Source organism: Cnephaeus nilssonii, assembly GCF_951640355.1.
Source record: "Cnephaeus nilssonii genome assembly, chromosome: 10".
Taxonomy (NCBI): Eukaryota; Metazoa; Chordata; class Mammalia; order Chiroptera; family Vespertilionidae; genus Cnephaeus; species Cnephaeus nilssonii.
The window spans coordinates 33,798,476-33,818,831 of record NC_137081.1 but is presented as its reverse complement, the minus strand read 5'-3'; the positions used below and the strand labels follow the sequence as shown (position 1 = coordinate 33,818,831).

Sequence of the window (20,356 nt, the reverse complement as noted above, 5' to 3'; positions counted from 1 at the left end):
AAAACCCAGGCTTTATTTATTTCCAGTTACGTGTGGAAATGTAAGCAGCAGTATCTCACCCATCTGCTTTTGTACAGACATTCACCAGACCTAAAAGGCGGGGTGCTACAGCAGAGAGCTTCACATCTGCCATTTTAAAGTACACCTCTTATGTAGAGTGGTATTTTTATCCTTAGAAGCCCAGAAAATGCTTCTCACGTGTGAGTTCAGAGGAGAGGCCTTCAAATTCTATTTGAACTGCACACCTTTTCCCTTTGATCGAGCCTGCCTTCGCTATCCACGGTGCCCCAGGCCTACCGGAGGATGGAGGAGGAACTGGATCAAAGTCCGTGCCACGTCCTTTTCAGCGTGCCTTGAAGTCCCACGAAACCTCAATGGGATCACGGCAGTCACTTCTCAGAGTCCAGTACTCACGCTCGTCAATGACCTTACCACAACCTCGTTACAGGCTAGGTAAACTCATCTTTGGAAGACTCCGCTCCTTACTGCGTTCGGGGAGGAATACGAGAAAACCATCAACAGTGCTCAAGCACTGAGTTTCCAGTAAAACATTTCAGAAACTAAATCTCCCGAATACTACATACACAGGGTCATACCCTCCGGGGTTCTAGTATGGCAACTTAAAAACCAGCCAAGGAGCCACCCCACGCTTTGAGTGACAAGCAGGTGTTCTCATTGTGTAGAGATGGACTTAGGTGCAGACACGTCACTGGAGCGGCTTCTAGTCACACTGTTAGGAAATGCACTGGTTGTCTGACGGTTCCAATCATCTGAAAGTCCATCCCTCCTAATAAAGTACCCAGTTGTTTTCCAATGAACGATGGGCTTATAATTTGCCTGATTATGATGTAAACTAGTTCAGGGCGGCACCCGGCATCCTAAGACAGCTCCAAAAGATGGAAAGACCGTCAAGATTGATGAAGTCACTAAGCCACTGAAATAATCAGTTGTGAAACAGCCTCACCTCTATTCTTGCTGTTACGAGAGATTATAAAACTTGCTTTTGTCTAAGCCCTTGGACACTGTGTGTTCTATTCCTTGCATTTGAAAACATGTTGATGTATCCATAAGTATTATATTTCCCCGGGGTTTTTTGTACTCTACGCTTGTTTGCTTGTTTTGTACTCTAACCTTTCATCTCACTTCTTAGACTCGTGTCTTCTTTTCATCAGAATTATGGGTGAGAATTCTCGGTATTTTGTCTACTTGGTTTCTTTCCCCAGGAGGGATATTCCGGAAGGGGTTGGGGGAGAGATGAATGTCATTCTGTAATGCAGTGCCATTTCTGAAGGCGATGGCATGAAGTCGTACTGAATTTTTTCGTTAGGTCGCTCCTTTATTTTCCGCTGGATTTTACTTTTCTAGTCATTGCATCATTAACTGTGGGAGAGGGGCTCTGTCATCCCGATTCTGTCATTTCTACGTGGATGTTCTCACCACGCTCTTTTGGCTGCATGAGTTCTGAATGTATTCCTGTACGAACTGCAGAGTGTAAAATTTGCAAATAAACCTCTAGTTACTAAAACAGAAGAAGAGCAAAGAAAGCATTCAGAGCGACTTGCTAATAACGAACACCCACGTAGCTTGTCACATTTACAGTGCACCTGCGCCTTCACTTTCATTAAGCCCCTTTTCGTTCAGAAGGGCAGCGTCCGTATTTGTCCCATATCCCCAACCAAGTCTGCTCTTGGCTCAGAGCAGATGCCCAGTAACGTTCTGAATGAATGAATGAATGAATGTTACTCTACGGGTGGAAAGACTGAGGCACCAATCATTCGAGGCCTTGTCCAGGGCTACATATCTGAAAGCAGATGAAAACGGGATGACGAGCGAGTGGATGGGACCGCGTCAGGCTCGGATAAATCTCGCTGGGCGGGTCCTCCGCCGGTCGGCTCCTCCCTCGGGCTCCTGTGAGGCTTCAACAGCTAATCCGCTGGCTCCAGCTGGGACTGCCTCGGCGTCCTTCGGCGCGGTTGCCACGGAAACAGCAGAGGGCGGCGCAGGCGCATAGCGCTCCGGGGGGCGGAAGCGCCAGGCCTAAGAGGAATGGCACTGCGCAGGCGTAGCTTCTCCGTTGCTAGGTTCTGCCTCTTGTCCGGACCGGTGGTCACAGTAAAGTTCCAGTGGCTCTGGGTCGCAGCGGGATCCATCCAATTCCCCTCTCTGTGGTTGAGCATCCCTGGCTGTCACCTTTCCTTGCCCGAAGTGCGAGGATATTCCCAGGTCCCGGCCCCTCTCTCCGGAAGGACCACCCCCTGAGCGCCTCTGGTCCACACCCCTTCAGCCAGGCCGGCCTTTAGGAGGGCGACTGAAGAGTTTCCCAGCGGGCGAGGGAAAGAGGGAAAGTAGCCAGCCATGTCGAGCGCGTAAGTAATGGGCTGCTGGGCCGTAGCCATAGGGTGGGCTTCTCCAAACCAGAAGGTGGCTTGCTCTGCTTCTTTGCTTTTTTCTTCTCCCACCCTTTCCCCGCCTTCTTTTTACATTTTAGCAAATAAAGGTTCTCTTCGGGCTAGAGCAGTGGTCGGCAAACTCATTAGTCAACAGAGCCAAATATCAACAGTACGATTGAAATTTCTTTTGAGAGCCAAATTTTTTAAACATAAATTATATAGGTAGGTACATTGTTATTAACTTAATTAGGGTACTCCTAAGCTGGCCTTTGCTAAAAACTCAAGGGGCCAAAGAGCCGCATGTGGCTCGCGAGCCGCAGTTTGCCGACCACTGGGCTAGAGTATCAGCTTCTTGTGGACAAGGAATTTCATACACTTAGATCTTCCTCCTCCCCTCCCACTACCTCTTCCTGTCCCCCTGGTGTGCCCCCTAGATCCTGCTGGTGTATTTTGTAGGAAGCAGAATCTTCAGAACCTCAGTACATTGCCTGCTTTTTGAGAGTATTTCAAAGTAATACGTGGCTGCTTTGTGGAAACACCCAGGTCCCAATATTAAGTCAGGAAAGATTGTTCCCCTTGTCTTTTCACAAGGACACCAGTCAGGTAGCCCTGAAGCGCACCAGCCTCCGGGGTCGCACTGCATCAGCACTTGCTCAGCGGCGACTTCCTTGGTCTTCGTAGTAGTGACCACTTCAAACGTGTATTAGAGTGCTGACTCTGGGTGCTATTCTAAATGCTTGAAATAGAATAATTTCTGATCTTCACAACACCCTGTAATGTAGGAGCTGCTACTATTAAGTCCATTTTATAGATGAGGAAACTTAGGCCCAAAGAGCCTAAGCATTCATATACAGAAAGTAGACAGTGCCAACCCAGGCACGGTAGCCCCAGCCTGTGCTGCTACTAACCCTTTTTCCAGGCATGGAAATAAGAGCAGAGAGATTGAGGGTGGGAGAGAACAGGAGTTCAGTTTCGGGCATGTTGAGTTTGAGATGCCAATTGGGCATCAAATGGAGATCAAATCGGCAGGTGAATATTTAAGTCTTGAGTTCAGGAGAGAGGTCTATGTGTGAAATATAAACTGATAGCTGTTGGTGTATGGGTGGTCTTTAACGAGGCATGGAGTGAGTGTAGACAGAAGAGAAAAAGGGCCCAAGGACTAAGCTTGGTTCCTGTGATGGTAAGAGGTTTGGGGACAAAAGGAGAAACTGAACAAAGGGGTTAAAATCGTGCTCAGTGAGGAAGAAGCGAAATCATGGTGCCTGGAAGCCAGGTGAGGGGGAAAATGTTTCTCAGAGGAGGTAATAACAGACTTTTAAATGCTGCTGAGGCACATAAGAGGAGAACTGGGAAATGACCATTTATTTGGCAGTGCAGAGTCCAACGGTGACCTTGACCTTCAGTGGAGCGATGGACCAGAAAGACTCCCTAGCGTGAGTGCAGGAGAGAATAAGGGAGAAACTGTAGACAGTGAGCACAGCTCAGTTTTTAAGGAATTTTGCTGTAAGTGGGTGGCAGGGAAATCGGACCTGGGGACGGACCTTTTGTAAAATATATTTTTTAAAGAGGAAACAATAGCCTATTTGTTTGTTGGAGGGAATGGCCCAGTGGTCAAGGAAACAGGATGCTATGGGAGGAGGAGGGCGAAGCGGGCGACGTCCTGTTGGAGGGGGCACAGGACCAGACCAGGCCTTGGCTTCAGAGAGAGGAGCGTTTATCACGGGGAAAGGGCAGCTCAGTGGGTGGGTGCCCTGGAGGGGGCCTGGAAGGATGGTGTAGACACTGAGGGGCAGTGGGCAGTACCTTCTGATGAAATGAGGCTCAAAGCTGAGGAGTGTTGGGGGAGGGAGGGAGAATGGTCTGGAAGGGGCAGTAAGGAGCAAGGAAGGCCTTGACCCAGTTCCTCACTGATGGGGAAAAGGGGGCCTCCCCGGGAGGGCCACTGTGTCCTTAGTGGACAGCCAGGCCTCCCTTCCAACAAGAAGGCTCAGGGAATATTCCAGAAAGAGAATTAACAACTAGATAACAGTGGGAGAATTGAAGGCTTGTCATGTGTAATATAACTTGGTGAGAAGTCCCATTTTGCAGTATTTAGATTTTCTATCCAAGTACATGGTATGCCTGAATATTCATGCCTCCTCCGCCCCGCACCCCTACTTCCAGTTTAGGAACACTGCCAGGTTATGAATATTACAATCTGGTCTTTTTCAACTGTCATATTCAGTCTCCTCCACCCGCAGTCCTCCTGACTTCAATATCTGTAACGTTTCTAGGTCATATGCTCAAGCCTGAAACCAATCATGTACTTAAACAATTCTAAGTAGTCTCCTGGATAAAATAATTCCTTCTCTTTACAAGGCACATTTAAGATTTCCAGAGCACTCCCACATCTGTTCTCCCATCCCACAGTAATCCTTCGGGAGGGGTCCGGGGCAGGCGTCCGTATCCAGCTCGAGGAAGTCAAGGTAAAGGAGGTTAAGTGACCTGCCTGAGAGCAACTACTCAGGAAGCAGGTTCTGATTTTAAACGTGGAGCGCCTTTGCCTTTAAAAACCACTTTGCCATATCCAAGAGAAATAAAAACACATGTCCACACAAAAACTGCACGGGAATGCTCATGGCAGCGTCAGTCACAGTAGCCAGAAGGCAGAACGACCCACATGCCCAGCGGCTGAGGAACGGATACACAAAATGTGTCGTGTCCATGCAATGGAACGTTAATCAGCAATAAAAAGGAATGAAGCACTGAGACAGGCTACAGCATGGATGAACTCTAAAAACACTGCTAGGTCAGGCGCCAGTCACAAAGGACCACCGATCATCTGATTCCACTTGCGTGTAATGTCCAGAATAGACCAGTAGAGCCAGAAATTAGATGAGTGGTTGTTAGGGGCTGGGGGAGATGGGAATGATGGCAGACAGGGAGTGGCTGCAAACGGGTATAGGGTTTCTGTCTGGAGTGATGAAAATGTTCTGAAATGAGGTAAACGTGATGGTTGCATGACTCTGGGGATATACTAAAAACCACTGATTTGTACACTTCAAAAGGGTGAATTTATGGTATGTGAATTATCCTATATAATAAAAGCCTAATATGCTAAGTGTCTGGTCATCTGTTCAACCAATCAAAGCATAATATGCTACTGATATGCAAAGGCTACTCAACCGCTCGCTATGACGTGCACTGACCACCACGGGCAGATGCTCTGACCGATAGGTTAGCTTGCTGCTGGGGTCCGGCCAATCAGGACTGAGCGAGACGGGCCAGACGGCCCTGGAACCCTCCTGCGGCCCCTCCCTTCCCCCCCCCCCCAGTTTGCCCCACCCCCGATGAGCCCCCATTGGGGGTGGGGCCGGCCGGACCCCACCTGTGCATGAATCCATGTACGGGGCCTCTAGTAGCTCAATAATGCTCTTATTAAAAAGTCATCTCTCTGCATCCCTTATCCAATGTGCTCTTCAGGGGCACTGCCTGGAGATCCTGCACCTCCTGGCAGCGAGGTGGAGTGAGGCTCAAGCTGGTCTGGGGCTGTGGGGGAGGTGGGGACTCCACAGGCTGGCCTGGCTGAGGCCCAGTGTCCAGGCCCCTGGCAGACCAGCGAATGGAGGGATTGTGGCCACTGGACACACAGGGGAAGCACTGAAGCCAAAGTCAGTCTCCAGGGTAAGGGGGTCAGCGTGCTCAATTAGCTACTTAATATTTCCCCATCAACCCACAACATTTGTCTGGTCTCTCCAACAAGGGTCAGTGGACGGACAGTGGATGAGGAAGAAGGGGCTGCAGCCCAAATAGCAGAACTTGAGGGCTCAAGCCACCAGGACGGTCTTTGGCCAAAAGTTCCAGGAAGGGGTCGGCTGGAGGGGTTTCTGCTTCTCTGACCCTGGGTGAATTTGGACAAGGCCTGGCTGGGTCTGCTCCAAAGCAGCGTCTAGGCGCTCTTAAATTCTAGGAGTGTTCCATTCTGTTCCTTTGGCTGTGGTTCCCCTGGTGGAAGCCTCTTCTACCCAAGATCCCTTGCTGTCGATGGGTTTGGGTCTTTGTGGGGTTCAGGTCACCCCACCAGCTTCCTATGCAGGCAGTATCCTTAGCTATTGCACAACCTTAGCCCTTTGCACTCGGATGTCGAGTGTGACGGTTATTGAATGTATCAATAATTTGAAATATAAAAAAAATCCAAATAAATAAGTTTATATGAAAAGAAACTCCAGTTTTTTATTCTACTGCCGCGCTTTGTAAAATCTGGGGTATTTAAAAAATTAAATCCCGAGTAGAATAAAGGAATCGAGAAAAAAGCAAGCGAGTGCAAAGGGTTAATGCTTACCAGTGTGTTAAATGCTTTGAAGTCTGATAAGATGCCTTTTATCTTTTATCATCAACTCCACCCGCCCCCCCCCCATGTAGAAATTATGACTAAAATTATTTATAGAGTCTGCAGTGTATGATTACCCAATTCTTGGTCATATGAAATCTGTGCGTCAAGCTCAGGAGTCTGCTTTCTTTTTATTTGCTCTCTCGGGCAGGAGCAGACATTGCCTTTTGCCTGCTCTGCACTCTGTGTGGCTAGCATTCTGGACGTTTCTTCAGCTTTGCTGTGGCTTTTAGCCACATCTTGCTACTTTGCTGTACTAATTGACTTCTTATATTTTGCTACTGATTTCCTTAGATTTTGACATTTACAAGCAGTCATTTACAAGCAGTTTTTAAAATATTTTCTATGAATCCCTTTCCTATATGCCTGTCCTTTTTGACTTCTGTTTTTCTGGGTGTGTTTCTCACGTTTCTCGGCCGAAATCATTTTTGGTCTCTGGATTTCAGCATGTTGACGCGGTCATCGTCATCTAGTCTCTGGGATGTGTAGATAATGCTCTTAATCGGGCGCGCATCGTAAATTAAAATTTATTGGGCATCTGTAGGTATCTGTGGAAATCACCTCTGGTTTTTACTGCTCTGTCGCTGCGTTTAGTTCAGCCCTGTGTTTAACGCTCCTGAGTTCCTGCGATGACCCCCTCCTTGGTCGCAGGGAATGGTTCTTTTGATCTGGCGCTATGTTCTGTTTGTTAAGTGGAATTTCAGATCCACGTTTAAACAGAATTAGCCTGTAATTTCCTTCTATAATGAACTGACAGGTTTAGGCTCTAAACCCTATTTAGTCCACGGAACGCACGGGGCAGGTTTTCTGTTTTATGTGAACATTTGTTGAGCCAATTGGAATGCGCAGCCCGTGGCCTCGTCAGGTCGGTGAGCGCCTTGGGCCCGCTGCCCCCTCCCCAGTGCTGGAAGCCTGGGCTTCCTTGGACCCTACACAATTTATGTTCTCCAGGCAGACATTTGATAAGCCTCTGTTTATTCTGATCCACGATGCATCCGGTCCCTGCTCATTCTGCCTCCGCCCTCCTCTGCTGTTTGCTTGTCTTTTTGAGGCATGACAAGCAGAATTGCCAAGATGTCCCCGACGTTTTGAACAGGCAGGTGGCATTGCTGTTGTTGTTACTGTTCTTTGTGGGCTTGTTTCCGGTAAACAGCACTGGTTTCTGGAGTGAAACGTCCTGGGAGAAGGAGATTCTAACTTTCTGACAAGTTTGCAAAGCAGTGCTCTTCCCTGCCATGCTTTTAAAACATTTCTAAGTTTGGAGAAATCAGGCACTTGAACCCTGTGGCGCTAGTGCCAGGGGCAATATTCAGTATCCAGGCTCCCTGGGGCAGGGGCAGGGGAGGGACTGTGGGGTGTTTGGGGCCATAAATCTGAGTTTTCGTGGTGTCTGTCCCATCTAGGCAGAAATCACAGCTGTGCATTAGTGGTGGCAGTGGCTCACTCAGTTCTGGTAGATGCCGAGGTGGGTCACTTTGGATAGTGGTCTGAGCTTACATCACAGGGACCTGTGGTCCAACATTGGCCCCGTCACTCAGGAGTAAGCCGTCTCCTTCCCCCAAACGTGGCGGGAGTGACAGGAGTCCTCTTGGTGGCATGTCGCCAGGATGACCTGTGGGACAGAAGGTGGCGTGTGGTCCGAGCTCAGTCAGTGGTGCTCACAACTCCTTACTCACAGGAAAGTGCAGAGCACGTGTGAGGAAGGGCAGTCAGGGGGCCAGAGCGGAGCAGGTGGAGGGGATGCCGCGCAATGACCTTGGGAGGGTAGAGGAGGGGCCCCCAGTGTAAAAAGGTAGATTGAAGGAGCATGTTTATCACCACCTCCTCTCAAATCACCTCCAAAATGCAATAAAAGATTTAAAAGGCTATAAACGCAGGAGGGCCAAGGGGACACCGGAGCATTTGACAAGGGGTGTCAGGAAAATGGAGGAGGAGGGAAAGGAGGCCGGATGAGAAAGGAGAGGCAGGGCAGAGACCGACAGGGGCCAGCAACCGGGGAGATAGCAAGCCAGGTCTGGGCAGAGCCCTGGGAAGAGGGGAGAAGGCCGGTCCTTCTCAGCGGGGCTGGGCGGGCGGGGACTGGCTGCAGATCTGTATCAGGGACTTCAACCAGAGCAGCGCTGGGCTGCCCATCAGGCAGAGGAGGCGTGTGCAGGCGCCTGGGGACGCCAGCCATAGGAGAGGGGCCAGACTGAGCGCCAGGCGGAGTGAGAACTCTCAGCCCCCTTGACCCACTTGCTTTGCGGGCAGATAGACACCTGGACAGACACCAACATTCTTGGGCCCCCCTCTTCCCCAGGAAGTAGCCAGGATCCTGCCCAGCCGTTCACCCCCAGGTGAAGCCCACTGGTTGATAAGCCCCTTCCCAGGCATACTGAACTTCAGTTCTGATTCTTAGGTATTATAAAAGAGCCCAAATCACCCAAAATGTCTTATAAAACATTTCTGCCATGAATGGCAAAGTCCCGACGGGAAGAGCAGGACACCATCAGCAGCACAGGGGACTAATGAAGGGACCGGTGACAGAGGTGTGAGCTGAGTCCAGGGGAGCCAACCAAGGATGGTGTGGTGCCTTGGGGTTGGCAACGCCAGCGCCCTCGCCATCCTGAGCCTTTGGAGGCTCCCAACGGTGTTGTCTCAACCGGCTGGAAGCTGGGGCCAGGGGGCTGCTAAGGCAGTCCTTAGTGGTCAGCCTCCAAGCCGTAGTCTGCACTGCGCTTGTCACTCTCCATTATGTTTGCAAGCTTCCTGGTCGGTGCTTACAGCTGTAAGTCACTCCGTTTTCACTGCTGTGTGATCATCTGTTGGGGAATAGACTGCGGCTTGTGTGCCCGTCTCTTGTTGACGGACACTTGGGTTATCTCCAGGTCTTTGCTATTATAAAGAAATGTTATTGCGGTCATTCTTGATGCAGACTTGCAAGAGTTTCTCTGCAAACGACAAGTGTTGGCGAGGATGCGGAGAAAAAGGAACCCTCGTGCACTGCTGGTGGGAATGCAGACTGGTGCAACCACTGTGGAGAACAGTATGGAGTTTCCTCAAAAAACTGAAAATGGAACTCCCATTTGACCCAGTAATCCCACTCCTGGGAATATATCCGAAGAAACTAGAAACACCAATCAGAAAGGATATATGCACCCCTATGTTCATAGCAGCACAATTTACAATAGCTAAGATTTGGAAACAACCTAGGTGCCCGTCAGCAGATGACTGGATCAGAAAACTGTGGTACATCTACACAATGGAATACTATGCTGCCATAAAAAATAAGGAATTCTCATCATTTGCAGCAACCTGGATGGAATTGGAGAATATTATACTAAGTGAAATAAGCCAGTCAATGAAAGAAAAATACCACATGATCTCACTCATTTATGGATAATAAGGAACATTATAAACTGATGAACAAAAAGATAGATACAGAGACAGTAAAGCAACAAACAGACTTTCAAATTACAGGGGGAAAGTTAGGGAGAGGTGGGGGAGATAAGAAATCAAACGAAGGACTTGTATGCATGCATATAAGCATAAACAATGGACGCAAAACTCTGGGGGGTGAGGGCATGTATGGGTGTGGGGTGGGGGGTAATGGTAAGATATGTACACATATAATACCTCAATAAAAAAAAAAAGAGTTTCTCTGCAGTGTAATTGTTCCTCCATAGTGTATGCACGTGTTCAATTTTTCCAAGAGGATCCTGAGTTACTTTCCAAAGTGGTTGGTCCAATTTATACACCACCAGCTCTATATATATGGACAAATCAGTTAACTAGTTTCAACACTGGCTTTATGGGTATAGCATATCGATAAAAGGCTTCTTATACTATTGATTTGATGCTAATAATAGAAGTGGTCATATCTAAAAATCACACGTACGTCCAGAAATTCTCTAAAGAGCCTTGCGACTACATGCAGTGTTCTGAGCTCACACTTGACGGTATTACCTTTTGTTATTCCAGATGTATGCCTGACAAAGTCATTGTTTCTTATTGCATTATCTGGACTCTCTGTCTTTTCTCAGAATGTACAATGAGATGTGGCATCAGACCCAAGAAGCCCTCAATTCTTTGCTTGATAAAGAGTCTCAGAAGACGGTAGAGCCACACAGAAATCAAGTTTTCATCTTCCACATGTTAGCCACCTTCTACATAAAATATGTTCAGATCTTTAGAAACCTGGAGAATGTCTATGACCAGATCGTTCATCCGCAGAAACGAATACTGATCCGGAAAATACTGGACGGAGTGATGGGTCGCATCCTAGAGTTGAAGAACGAAATGGTTGAACTGGAATTAACCGAGTTTCACTATTTTGATGACATCTTACAGGATCTAAAGTTGGCTCCCGTAAGTACTCGGCTCTCTTTTCTTATTAGTTTCTTTCGATTTTAAATACGATGTGCAGTCCTGTGACCAATATTCTCCAGGCTGTCTAGACAAATTTGTTCGTTGTTTGTGGTGTTGGAGGTTGAAGCACAGCCCTTCAGTTCCACCACACTGTCGTGGGCATGGCCTGGGTTTCCTTCTTTTGGGGCACAATCTTTGGGTCACTGAGGTTATTGTCGTCTTGTCATCATGGTGTCTGTCCAGGCCTGTTGGAATGGAGCAGGCTGACCCCTTCCCAGATATCCTGTAGTGCAAACCCTCCCAGTTTCCATCAGCAATGTCTCTACTCTGTTTCCCAAGGAAATCTCTCTCTGGCTTCTTTTCCATCATCTTCTGGATGAGCAGCCTTGGTTGCTGGTTCCCTATTCCCAGGTGGATGCATCTCCTCCATTGTTTGGGTCATTGGTGAATCCGAGGATGTGTTATAGTAGATCTTCAAGCCTCAGGCACCAAAGAAGGGCTTCCTCTCCCTCTCTGAGGCCCTGGAGGTCTCCCACCGCGTCACCTGTGGCCACAATGCCTTCCTGTGAGCGTTCTGCCCCTGCGACTACCCTCTGACCTTTGCTGCCAGACGCCAGGGTCTCTTCTGACTCTCTGTCTGGCTGGGTCTTCCAAGGGCTGGTGGACCCCACACTTCAGCTTCATGGCCCCATGAGCTCAGGCCTCATTGTGAAAGGAACGATTTCCCTAAAGTAAAGATAAAAGGAGAAAATGTTGCATTTTCTACATGGGGTTTAATGTTTCTTCCTTTTGAAAACATTTGGGCTTCGTTAAAGGTTATGTTTCTTTCTGGGATAGACTTTCCTAACATTAGTAGTGCATTTTATCAGAGTGGCCTAAAGACTGAAGAAAATAACTGAAATGAATGAAAATGTTGAAGATCATTTGAAAACCTTCATGTTTATGGCATTTATTGATAAGAGCTTGAATTAAAGCCTTTTTAGGTCATGCACTTTACTCACCCATGTGAAAATATCAAGAACAACTTAGGATAAACATGAAATAGTCATTCAATCATATCCAATGATTGAATTTATCCATTTAATTTTAAGTATATTAAATAAATATTCCTAAATTTAAGGAATAAGAAATTTATGTAATTTATATGGCAGGTTTGTCCAGTTCATTCCCTACTTTTCTTACTACTTCCATCAGTACTCTGCTGCAGCTGGTTTATCTTCTTGAAGGCCATGGCATTAAGAGGGATGCTAGAACCATTGATTATTGAGAGGGATGATGGAGCCACTGAGCATTGAGACGGATGATAGAGCCACTGGGCATTGATAGAGATGATGGAGCCACTGAGCAGTAAGAGGGATGATGAAGTCACTGAGCAGTTAGAGGGATGGATGACGGAGCCACTGGGCATTGAGAGAGATGATGGAGCCACTGAGCAGTGAGAGGGATGGTGGAGCCACTGAGCATTGAGGCAGATGATAGAGCCACTGGGCATTGAGAGAGATGATGGAGCCACTGAGCAGTGAGAGGGATGATGGAGCCACTGAGCATTGAGAGAGATGAAGAATAAGTGACATCCTCCTGGAAGCCTTCATAGCAGGAAACTATCAACAATGTTTTCTGCCAGTCCTGGAAGATGTGGACTGAGCCATGTGACGACACTGAGATCCAACTGATTAGAGCGTGCATCCAACATCAGTTGCGTGGACTTCATAAACAGTGCCCTGATCAGGGAGACACACTAACCTCTGGAAATTTCTGTGGGGACTAGTCCTGTATTTCAGGGTGGAAGCCCAGACCAATCAGCATCCTCAGTATTTGGGCTTCAGTGGCTCTGTCACCTGCATAGCCTGCAGGTCCTCTGTGTTTGGGGGGCCAGCACCCAACTATTTGATGCAACCTGTAGAACCAGGAGACTTCCCTAATAGGTCTCCAAGTGCAGAAAAACATGTAGGAGGGGAAAGAGGAGAGAGAGAGAGAGAGAGAGAGAGAGAGAGAGAGAGAGAGAGAGAGAGAGAGAGAACACAACACTTGAGAAAAGTACAACACTTGAACTTGCTTGCTAATAAATAAAATCTTGATAAAAATCACAACATAAAATAAAAATGTAATCATTCTCCCCTGACTTTTCTTTGTCCCTGGACCACACACTCACCCACTGGACCCTAGAAATGCATGTTTAATGCATCCCACTACTCCATTAGCCTAAAGGTTTGGTTTTCAAAAACTTTTGCCACCTCCCAGAAGTTCAGGGGATCCCATTCCACTAAATCCTCAAAAAGACACCTTTTTATGCTATAATATTTATTTAGGGGAAGGCCTGTTCAAAATTTCTGGTTAGGGCAGAGAGTGTGAGTTCACATCAGAATAAGGAAAAGGACAGTTAACCCTGAAAATCAGAACCTTAGCTTTCCCCAGCCAACTGGCAGAAGGCAGCCAGGAGTGTCCAAGAGTATCCAGACAGTGTTTCTCAATGGGGTTGGTCAAGGGCCCACCTAAGCCTTTAATAATCCTGTACACTCCTAATTATTGAACTCAGACTGCTAAACACTCATTTGACCTCTACTAATTTGAAATATTAGGTAATGTGCATAGTGAAGAATAGAAGTTTATATTTCTTGTATAAAAAACAAGTTTCCTAATAATGCAAATTAATTTTGTAAGTGATTTTTGTAATGAAATAATTTGGATAAAAATAAAACAAGTTATTTAAAAAATTGTGACCATTATGTCAAAAATTTATGATGCTAGTGATAAATTACTAGGTTTAACTCAAAGATCTCTACAGCTCAAGATTTTGCTATCCTAATTTGCATTATTAGTCTAGGTAGACTGAGATGATATTACATTTCTTTAAATAAATTCATTAGTTAATGGAAGCCTAACTGATATGAATTACTGAAATCTTACTGTAATGATTAAAACAAGGGATATGGGTACAATTTTTCCTTTTGACTTTATTTGTGTCTCCTTAGCAGTAATGAACTCTCCTCACACCACCGGCCTCATCGTCTCTGAAATGAGGATGGGAAGTCAAGCCTGTCACGTTCTTACTGTATATTTTACATGGATTTGAGTCCTGGAATTGTGACAAAACTGCTCTTTTGCTTATTTTTTCTCTTTCTCTAGCAACAATTAGATATTCCCATACCCAAGTATTTTTTGAAGGAGAAGTTGGAAGTAATAAAAGGAAGAGAGAAAATCCTTGCTCAAATATTAGCCGACACTGGATTAGACATACAGGACATGGTTCGTATATCATTTTAACACACATTATTCTGTAATCTACAAAATCTGCTTTTTATGCTCCTAATTGAGAAGCAATTAGATTATTTTTAGTGTGAGGAGAGCAGTACCTTCCTCCCCTTGTTATTCAGTATAGAAGTTTTTGGTGATTCATAACCATTATTTGTCAAGAACTTAGAAATGGAGACCAAAACATAATGCGCTGTTGGTTAAATCAGCACCTCTAAGATTATGTAGATTAGCAACTCGGTTTAATTTTCATCTCAAATTCACCTCGCCTAAGTCAGAAGCTGAATGGTGTTCATATAAAATAATGGAGGGCTGAGATAACTTACTCAGAACTCAAAAATGACTACATTTTCTAAAAAGCTGGTTGACCTTTACAACTTCAAGTTCAAAGCAAACCAGACACTCTTGGCAGCTATGCTGCCCCTGCCAGTGCAGACCAGGGTGCACAGGTTGGCTCGCATGTGCATCTCCCTACACACAGGCCCCATTCGGCACTGCCAGCCTGACTCCAGGTTCATGCTGAGTGGTGATGGAGTGGGATCGCGTGCTCTGGGTTCACCAGCCTTGTACTGTCTCTCGTTTTGAGTAGGCGAGCTTGCTTCCTGGGCAGAGGGGGCTCCCTCTCCTCCCTCTGTCCCAGCCTATCCAAATGATACTCATTCCCTCAGGAATTCTTTCCTGACGCCCCTAATGGGAGAATGACTCTCCTTCCTGCGCTGTCCCCTAAGTGACTGACCCTCTTCCACATTGGACATTCCTGGAACTAGGTCCCAGGGCTGACTTGCCTGGGTCATCTAGCCATCCTCACCCCTGGAGCCCTGAGTCTGGCCTTCAGTTCATGCTCAGTCTGCACGAAGCCCTTCATTTAGTCACCCCCCATTCCACCCCACCCTGAGCCCAGAGTACTGGCAAGCGAACAGAATTAAGGTTGCACAGGGGAGCAGAGAAGGGAGATTACATCGCACATGCTACAGGAAAACCCTAAAAATTCCTCTTTGCTGTTTCTCTCCCCGCTTCCCCCCAGTTCCTCTTCCTCTGTGTGGGTCAGCAGCAAGGAGGCTCTTCCCTCCCTCAGCATCCAGCCCTGTCACTGCGAGGCTCTGGGTCACAGGTGCTCACTCTCAGCAAGACTCCTGGCTTCTGCCCAGCTGGTGTGGCTCAGTGGTTGAGCGTCACCTATGGACCAGGAGGTCACAGTTCAGCTCCCAGTCAAGGCACATGCCCAGGTTGCAGGCTCGATCCCCAGTGTGGGGTGTGCAGGAGGCAGTTGATCAATGATTCTCTCTCATCATTGATGTTTCTATCTCTCTCTCTCTCTCCCTCTCCCTTCCTCTCTGAAATCAACAAGAATATATTAAAAAATAAAAAAGGCTCCTGGCTTCTGGCACCAGCCCTGGGCATCTGACTGATGTCCCCATGCCCTTCGGGGTCTCACTGGATCCCCACTCTCATCTTAAGCTGTTTATTTCTGGAAAATATATGCAATATATACCCCAAGAGGAATTCTGATAAATGACAATGATTGTCCACTCCTACATTTGTAATGCTTAACATTTACTCTCGGAGCCTCTAACTTTGTCACATCGACTACTTCATCCCTTAGAAGTAGCCAGTGAGGACTTAATTATCTTCAGAACAACAGACAATACGTAATCTAAAGGAAATAAATACAATAAGAGCTAACTTTTGCTGGGCACCTGCTATCTGCTTAAGTGCTTTTACACACATCTTCTGACTTAAAGCCTGAATAACATTCATTCCACTCTAACACGCACTCTTTCATTATTGAAAATGTGTGCTCGCTGCACATGTGAAGGACGAGAGCTCACTGAACACAGAACTCTGGGGGATTGTTAGGTGAATTTGCTTCCTCTAAGGAACCAAGCCCGAGGAGGGGCCTCTCCTTCAAATTGGCTCCACCCCTTACTAACCAGGGAATGTGTACAAACTACTTTACTTCTTGGAGCCCCAGTCTTCTTAACCCTTAAGTGGCCCCTGCAACACCTGCCTTGGAGGTTGCTTTGGGGATTTGATGAGGATGTGTATGGGAAGTGTCTGGCATCTATAGGTTCTCAGTAAATGTCCTTTTGCTCTCCTTCCTGTTCATACACATGTGCACACACATGCACATAAACACCATTACACAAAGAAGTGATGGCCCCGGGTGATGAATTGGAGCAGCCACAGTTGGGACCTCAGTGCCTTGACTGTATCCTGATATCATGGCCATTGCTACCCTGAGGCCTGGGCAAGGACTCAGCCTGTGCTTGGGTGTTTTTGATTTCAGTGGCCTCTCCCATCTGCCCCTTCCATGTATGAGGCTCTGCCCACGCCAGACCACATGCACAGCCTCCTCTTCCCCCCCAGGAAAACTGAAGGCCGAGGGCCTGAGCCCACACTGAATACTGCAGGCCTCTGGGTGCCTCTGCAGCCTTGCTCTTACCCCTCTTTCCTCCAAAGCATCACATTCCCTCATCTGACTTTGCCTCCAAAGACAGCATTGTACTGCGCAAGCCCGTCATGTCTGAATGTTTTGAAATGCAAACTTGTAGATACCAGAAGACATTTCATATGTAAAGTTAACACTCCTCCAGTAATTCTAGCATTAGTTATATTCACCAGATCATTCTATAATGGATTTTAAAGTCAGCATTTCACTTCACGTGTATTTTATGTTTTAAATTCTCAGAGATGTGTTTGTTTTTGGTTTGTATTATGTTTTTTAAAATCTGTTTTTATTGATTTGAGAGAGAGAGAAATAGAAACACTGATGAGAGAGACATCAATTGGCTGCCTCCTGAGCACCGCCCCCCCACTGGAGATCAAGCCTGCAACCTGGGCATGTGTCCTGACAGGAATCAAACCTGTGACCTCTTGGTGCACAGGACAATGCTCAACCCCTAAGCCACACCAGCCGAGCTAGAGATGTGTTTTTAATTCATGTTTATACTATTAAGTTAATGAACATTGATAGCCATTTCAAGTTTCATTAAATCAATTTTATTGGCTTTCTTAGTATAATTTGCTGCCAACCTAAAATGTGGAGCTAATTAGTATTTTGTTTGGAATGGTAGAGGAAAGCTGAAGGGATGCTTACATGTGGGACCACGGCACGAGTATGGCATATTATCAAAATATACATAAGTCATGGGGAAGATGATTAGTAGTGAGTGGATGTCATACTCTTTATCAGCAGTTTGGCAACTCTGCAGGGTTGGGCTGGCAGTAAGCCTGTGATGTTTCTGGGATCAGTTGTTATAGTTAACATGTTTAAATATTGATTGATCTCAAATTTTTTTTGCAGAAATCCTCTGTAAAGACTATAACCCTAGAACAGGCTGTGAAATTAATTCAGATTGCGGAGAGGGCACGGCAAGGTCGCCTGAGAGCACTGTTCATGAAGCAGATCTTCCTTCAAGAATACAGAGCAAGGCAAGCCAGGCTCCTCGGCGAGAGAGTGGCAGACGTGGCAGCAGCGGCACTGCGGATCCAGAAGGTGCGACGGGATGGGGAGGGCTCTCAGCCCTGGGGATCCGGTGTCTGACATGCCAGGGATGAGTACCAGGGTGCGGTCAGCTCCGAAACTCAGAATTCCAAAATCTTACCTTTAGTACAGCCAGACAAAATTCCAGAAAGATTGATTTTCTTACCCTGGGGAAACCATTAACCAAGCGTGGTCCTGTGTTTTAAATTTTATTATAAATAGGTCTAGGCATTTTCTTCAAATGTTTTTGAAATCATTGATAATGGTTGGAAAGAATGTTGCTGAAAACTCGGTGAGGATATAAATCCTTAATGAATTTTTAAAACCCATTGACACATGGACATATAGTGCCGGAGGTGTTGGTGCCCTGCAGAGCGCCGTTCACACAGAGTCCCAGCGACCCGCGCCGTGAGAGGTGCCCTTTTAGAAAGCGGGCCTTGGGGTTTGCTCCCCTCAGTCAGATTTATGCCCCGTCGTTCTTCAAATACAGACCACGTTGCTTATAGGAAAATGCAAAACGTGGCATGTGACAAGTTAGAAGTAGGCTGGAGAGAAAGGAAGTACAAGGGCGAGAGCTGGAGCAGGGAGGTCGGACGCTTGCCCCTTATTGTGTTTGAATGGCAGCGAGGGGCAGGGGAAGGGCAGATAAGAGACTACCTTCTGTCTGGTTTCTATGCAGATATAGCAGTTTTCAATAATCATTTGAGTTCACAGCTGAGTTGTGCAATTCAACGCTACTGTTACATTTCCCCACGTGACTGCAGAGATTTTCTTTTGAAACTATGAATTAACACCCTTAGATCTAGTCCCATGCTCCTGCAATCTAGAAGTTTCTCTGGAAGAAACCCAGATAGGGGAATCTCCCAAAGGACAATTATAGGCCATTTCTTCCCACCCCCCAACTTTATTGAGATGTATTTGATATAGAATATTATGCGCGTTTTAAGATATATGTCATAATTGGATACACGAATATATTATAAAACAGTGACCACAGTAAGGTTAATCCACACAGCCTTTGCCTCACCTAATTGCCATTTTTCCTTATAGTGAGAACATTTAAGAGCAGCCCTTTTAGCAGTTTTTAAGGGTACAATACAGTGTCATTAACTCTAGTCCCCATGCTGTAAATTAGATCCCCTGAACCTTCCACTCATCTTATACCTGGAAGTTAGTACCTTTGCCCACCTTCACCCATACCCCCCATCCCAGCCCCGGGCAACTACAAATCTGCTCTCTGTTTCCATGGGTTCAGTATTTTTAGGACCTACGTGTAAGTAAGATCATACAGTATTTGCTTTTCTCTGTCTGACTTATCTCACTCAACATAATGCCCTCAAGTTCATCCATGTTGTCTCAAATAGCACATTTTCTTTCTTTTTATGGCTGAATAATATTTCATTATATTATAAACCACACTAGAGTCCCGGTGCATGAAATTCGTGCATGGCGGAGGGGCGGGGGGGGGGGGGTCCCTAAGCCCAGCCTGCACCCTCTCCAATCTGGGATCCCTCTCACAATCCGGGACTGCTGGCTCCCAACTGCTCGCCTGCCTGCCTGCCTGATTGCTCCTAACCACTTCTGCCGGCCAGCCTGATCACCCCCTAACCACTCCCCTGCTAGACCGGTCACCCCCAACTGCCCCCAACTTGCCGACTTGGTCACGCCCAACTGTCCTCCCCTGCCAGCCCAGTCACCCCCAACTGCCCTCCCCTGCCGGCCTGATCGTCCCCAACTGCCCTCCCCTGCTGGCCCAGTCGCCCCCAACTGTCCTTCTCTGCCAGCCCGGTCGTCCCCAACTGCCCTCCCCTGCCAGCCTGGTCATCCCTAACTGCCCTCTCCTGCTGGCCTGATCGCCCACAACTGCTCTCCCCTGCTGGCCAACCTTGTGTGCACAGCCTGTCCTTGGGCACGTGCATTTATATGGTAGAAACAGTAGGGTAATGCTCCCTTTTATATTTTTATATACAAAACAAGTAACCATTTCGTTGTTTTTAGGTTTGGCGAGGTTTCCATCAAAATAAGAAAACCAAAAGAGAGAGAGAAGAGGAGATGATGTTCCTGGGCATGGTAAGTTTGCTTACACATGCACGCAACATGTGTCCACTTTTCTGAAAGACAGTAGCACCTGTATGGTTTGAGTGTTCCTTAGCCAGTCTTCCTTGAGGGGAGAGAGGAAAGAAAAATAAACAACCAGAGACTGACAAAGGTGGAATCACCTGTACTTGATAGACGCCTGCATAGGGGGAGGGGAGCAGGGGTGTGTCCCCACACCCGGCTCTGTTAGAATCTGCGGACTCCCCGGATGTGGACGCAGGTGCTGAGCTGCTCACCATATGCTGTTCCAGCTGATGTCAGCAGTGCACTCGTCTTTATTAGTATTTGTGGTGACCAGGTTGCACTGATATGCTGCCTTTGGGGGATAATGACTGAAGCAGACTTGAAAGGGTGTATTAGTTACCTACTGCTGTGTCACAAATTACCACCATCTGAGCAGCTTTCATACACAGGCGT

At 47.0% G+C, this 20,356-nt stretch overlaps 1 protein-coding gene across 2 annotated transcripts in view; it reads left to right on the top strand.

Annotated features, from left to right (window-relative positions):
* The first annotated feature begins 2,051 nt into the window (after window positions 1-2,051).
* DRC11 (dynein regulatory complex subunit 11) overlaps window positions 2,052-20,356 on the top strand; it is a 117,471-nt gene continuing 99,166 nt past the window's right edge. Inside the window, exons 1-5 of one of the 2 annotated variants that reach the window (XM_079782189.1) lie at window positions 2,052-2,366; window positions 10,782-11,106; window positions 14,233-14,352; window positions 17,663-17,854; window positions 19,841-19,912. In XM_079782189.1, the coding sequence (XP_079638315.1) occupies window positions 2,356-2,366; window positions 10,782-11,106; window positions 14,233-14,352; window positions 17,663-17,854; window positions 19,841-19,912 (720 nt within the window). In that variant the 5' untranslated portion in view covers window positions 2,052-2,355. The remainder of the gene's footprint in view (window positions 2,367-10,781; window positions 11,107-14,232; window positions 14,353-17,662; window positions 17,855-19,840; window positions 19,913-20,356) is intronic. The other variant, XM_079782188.1, reaches the window with a different exon arrangement.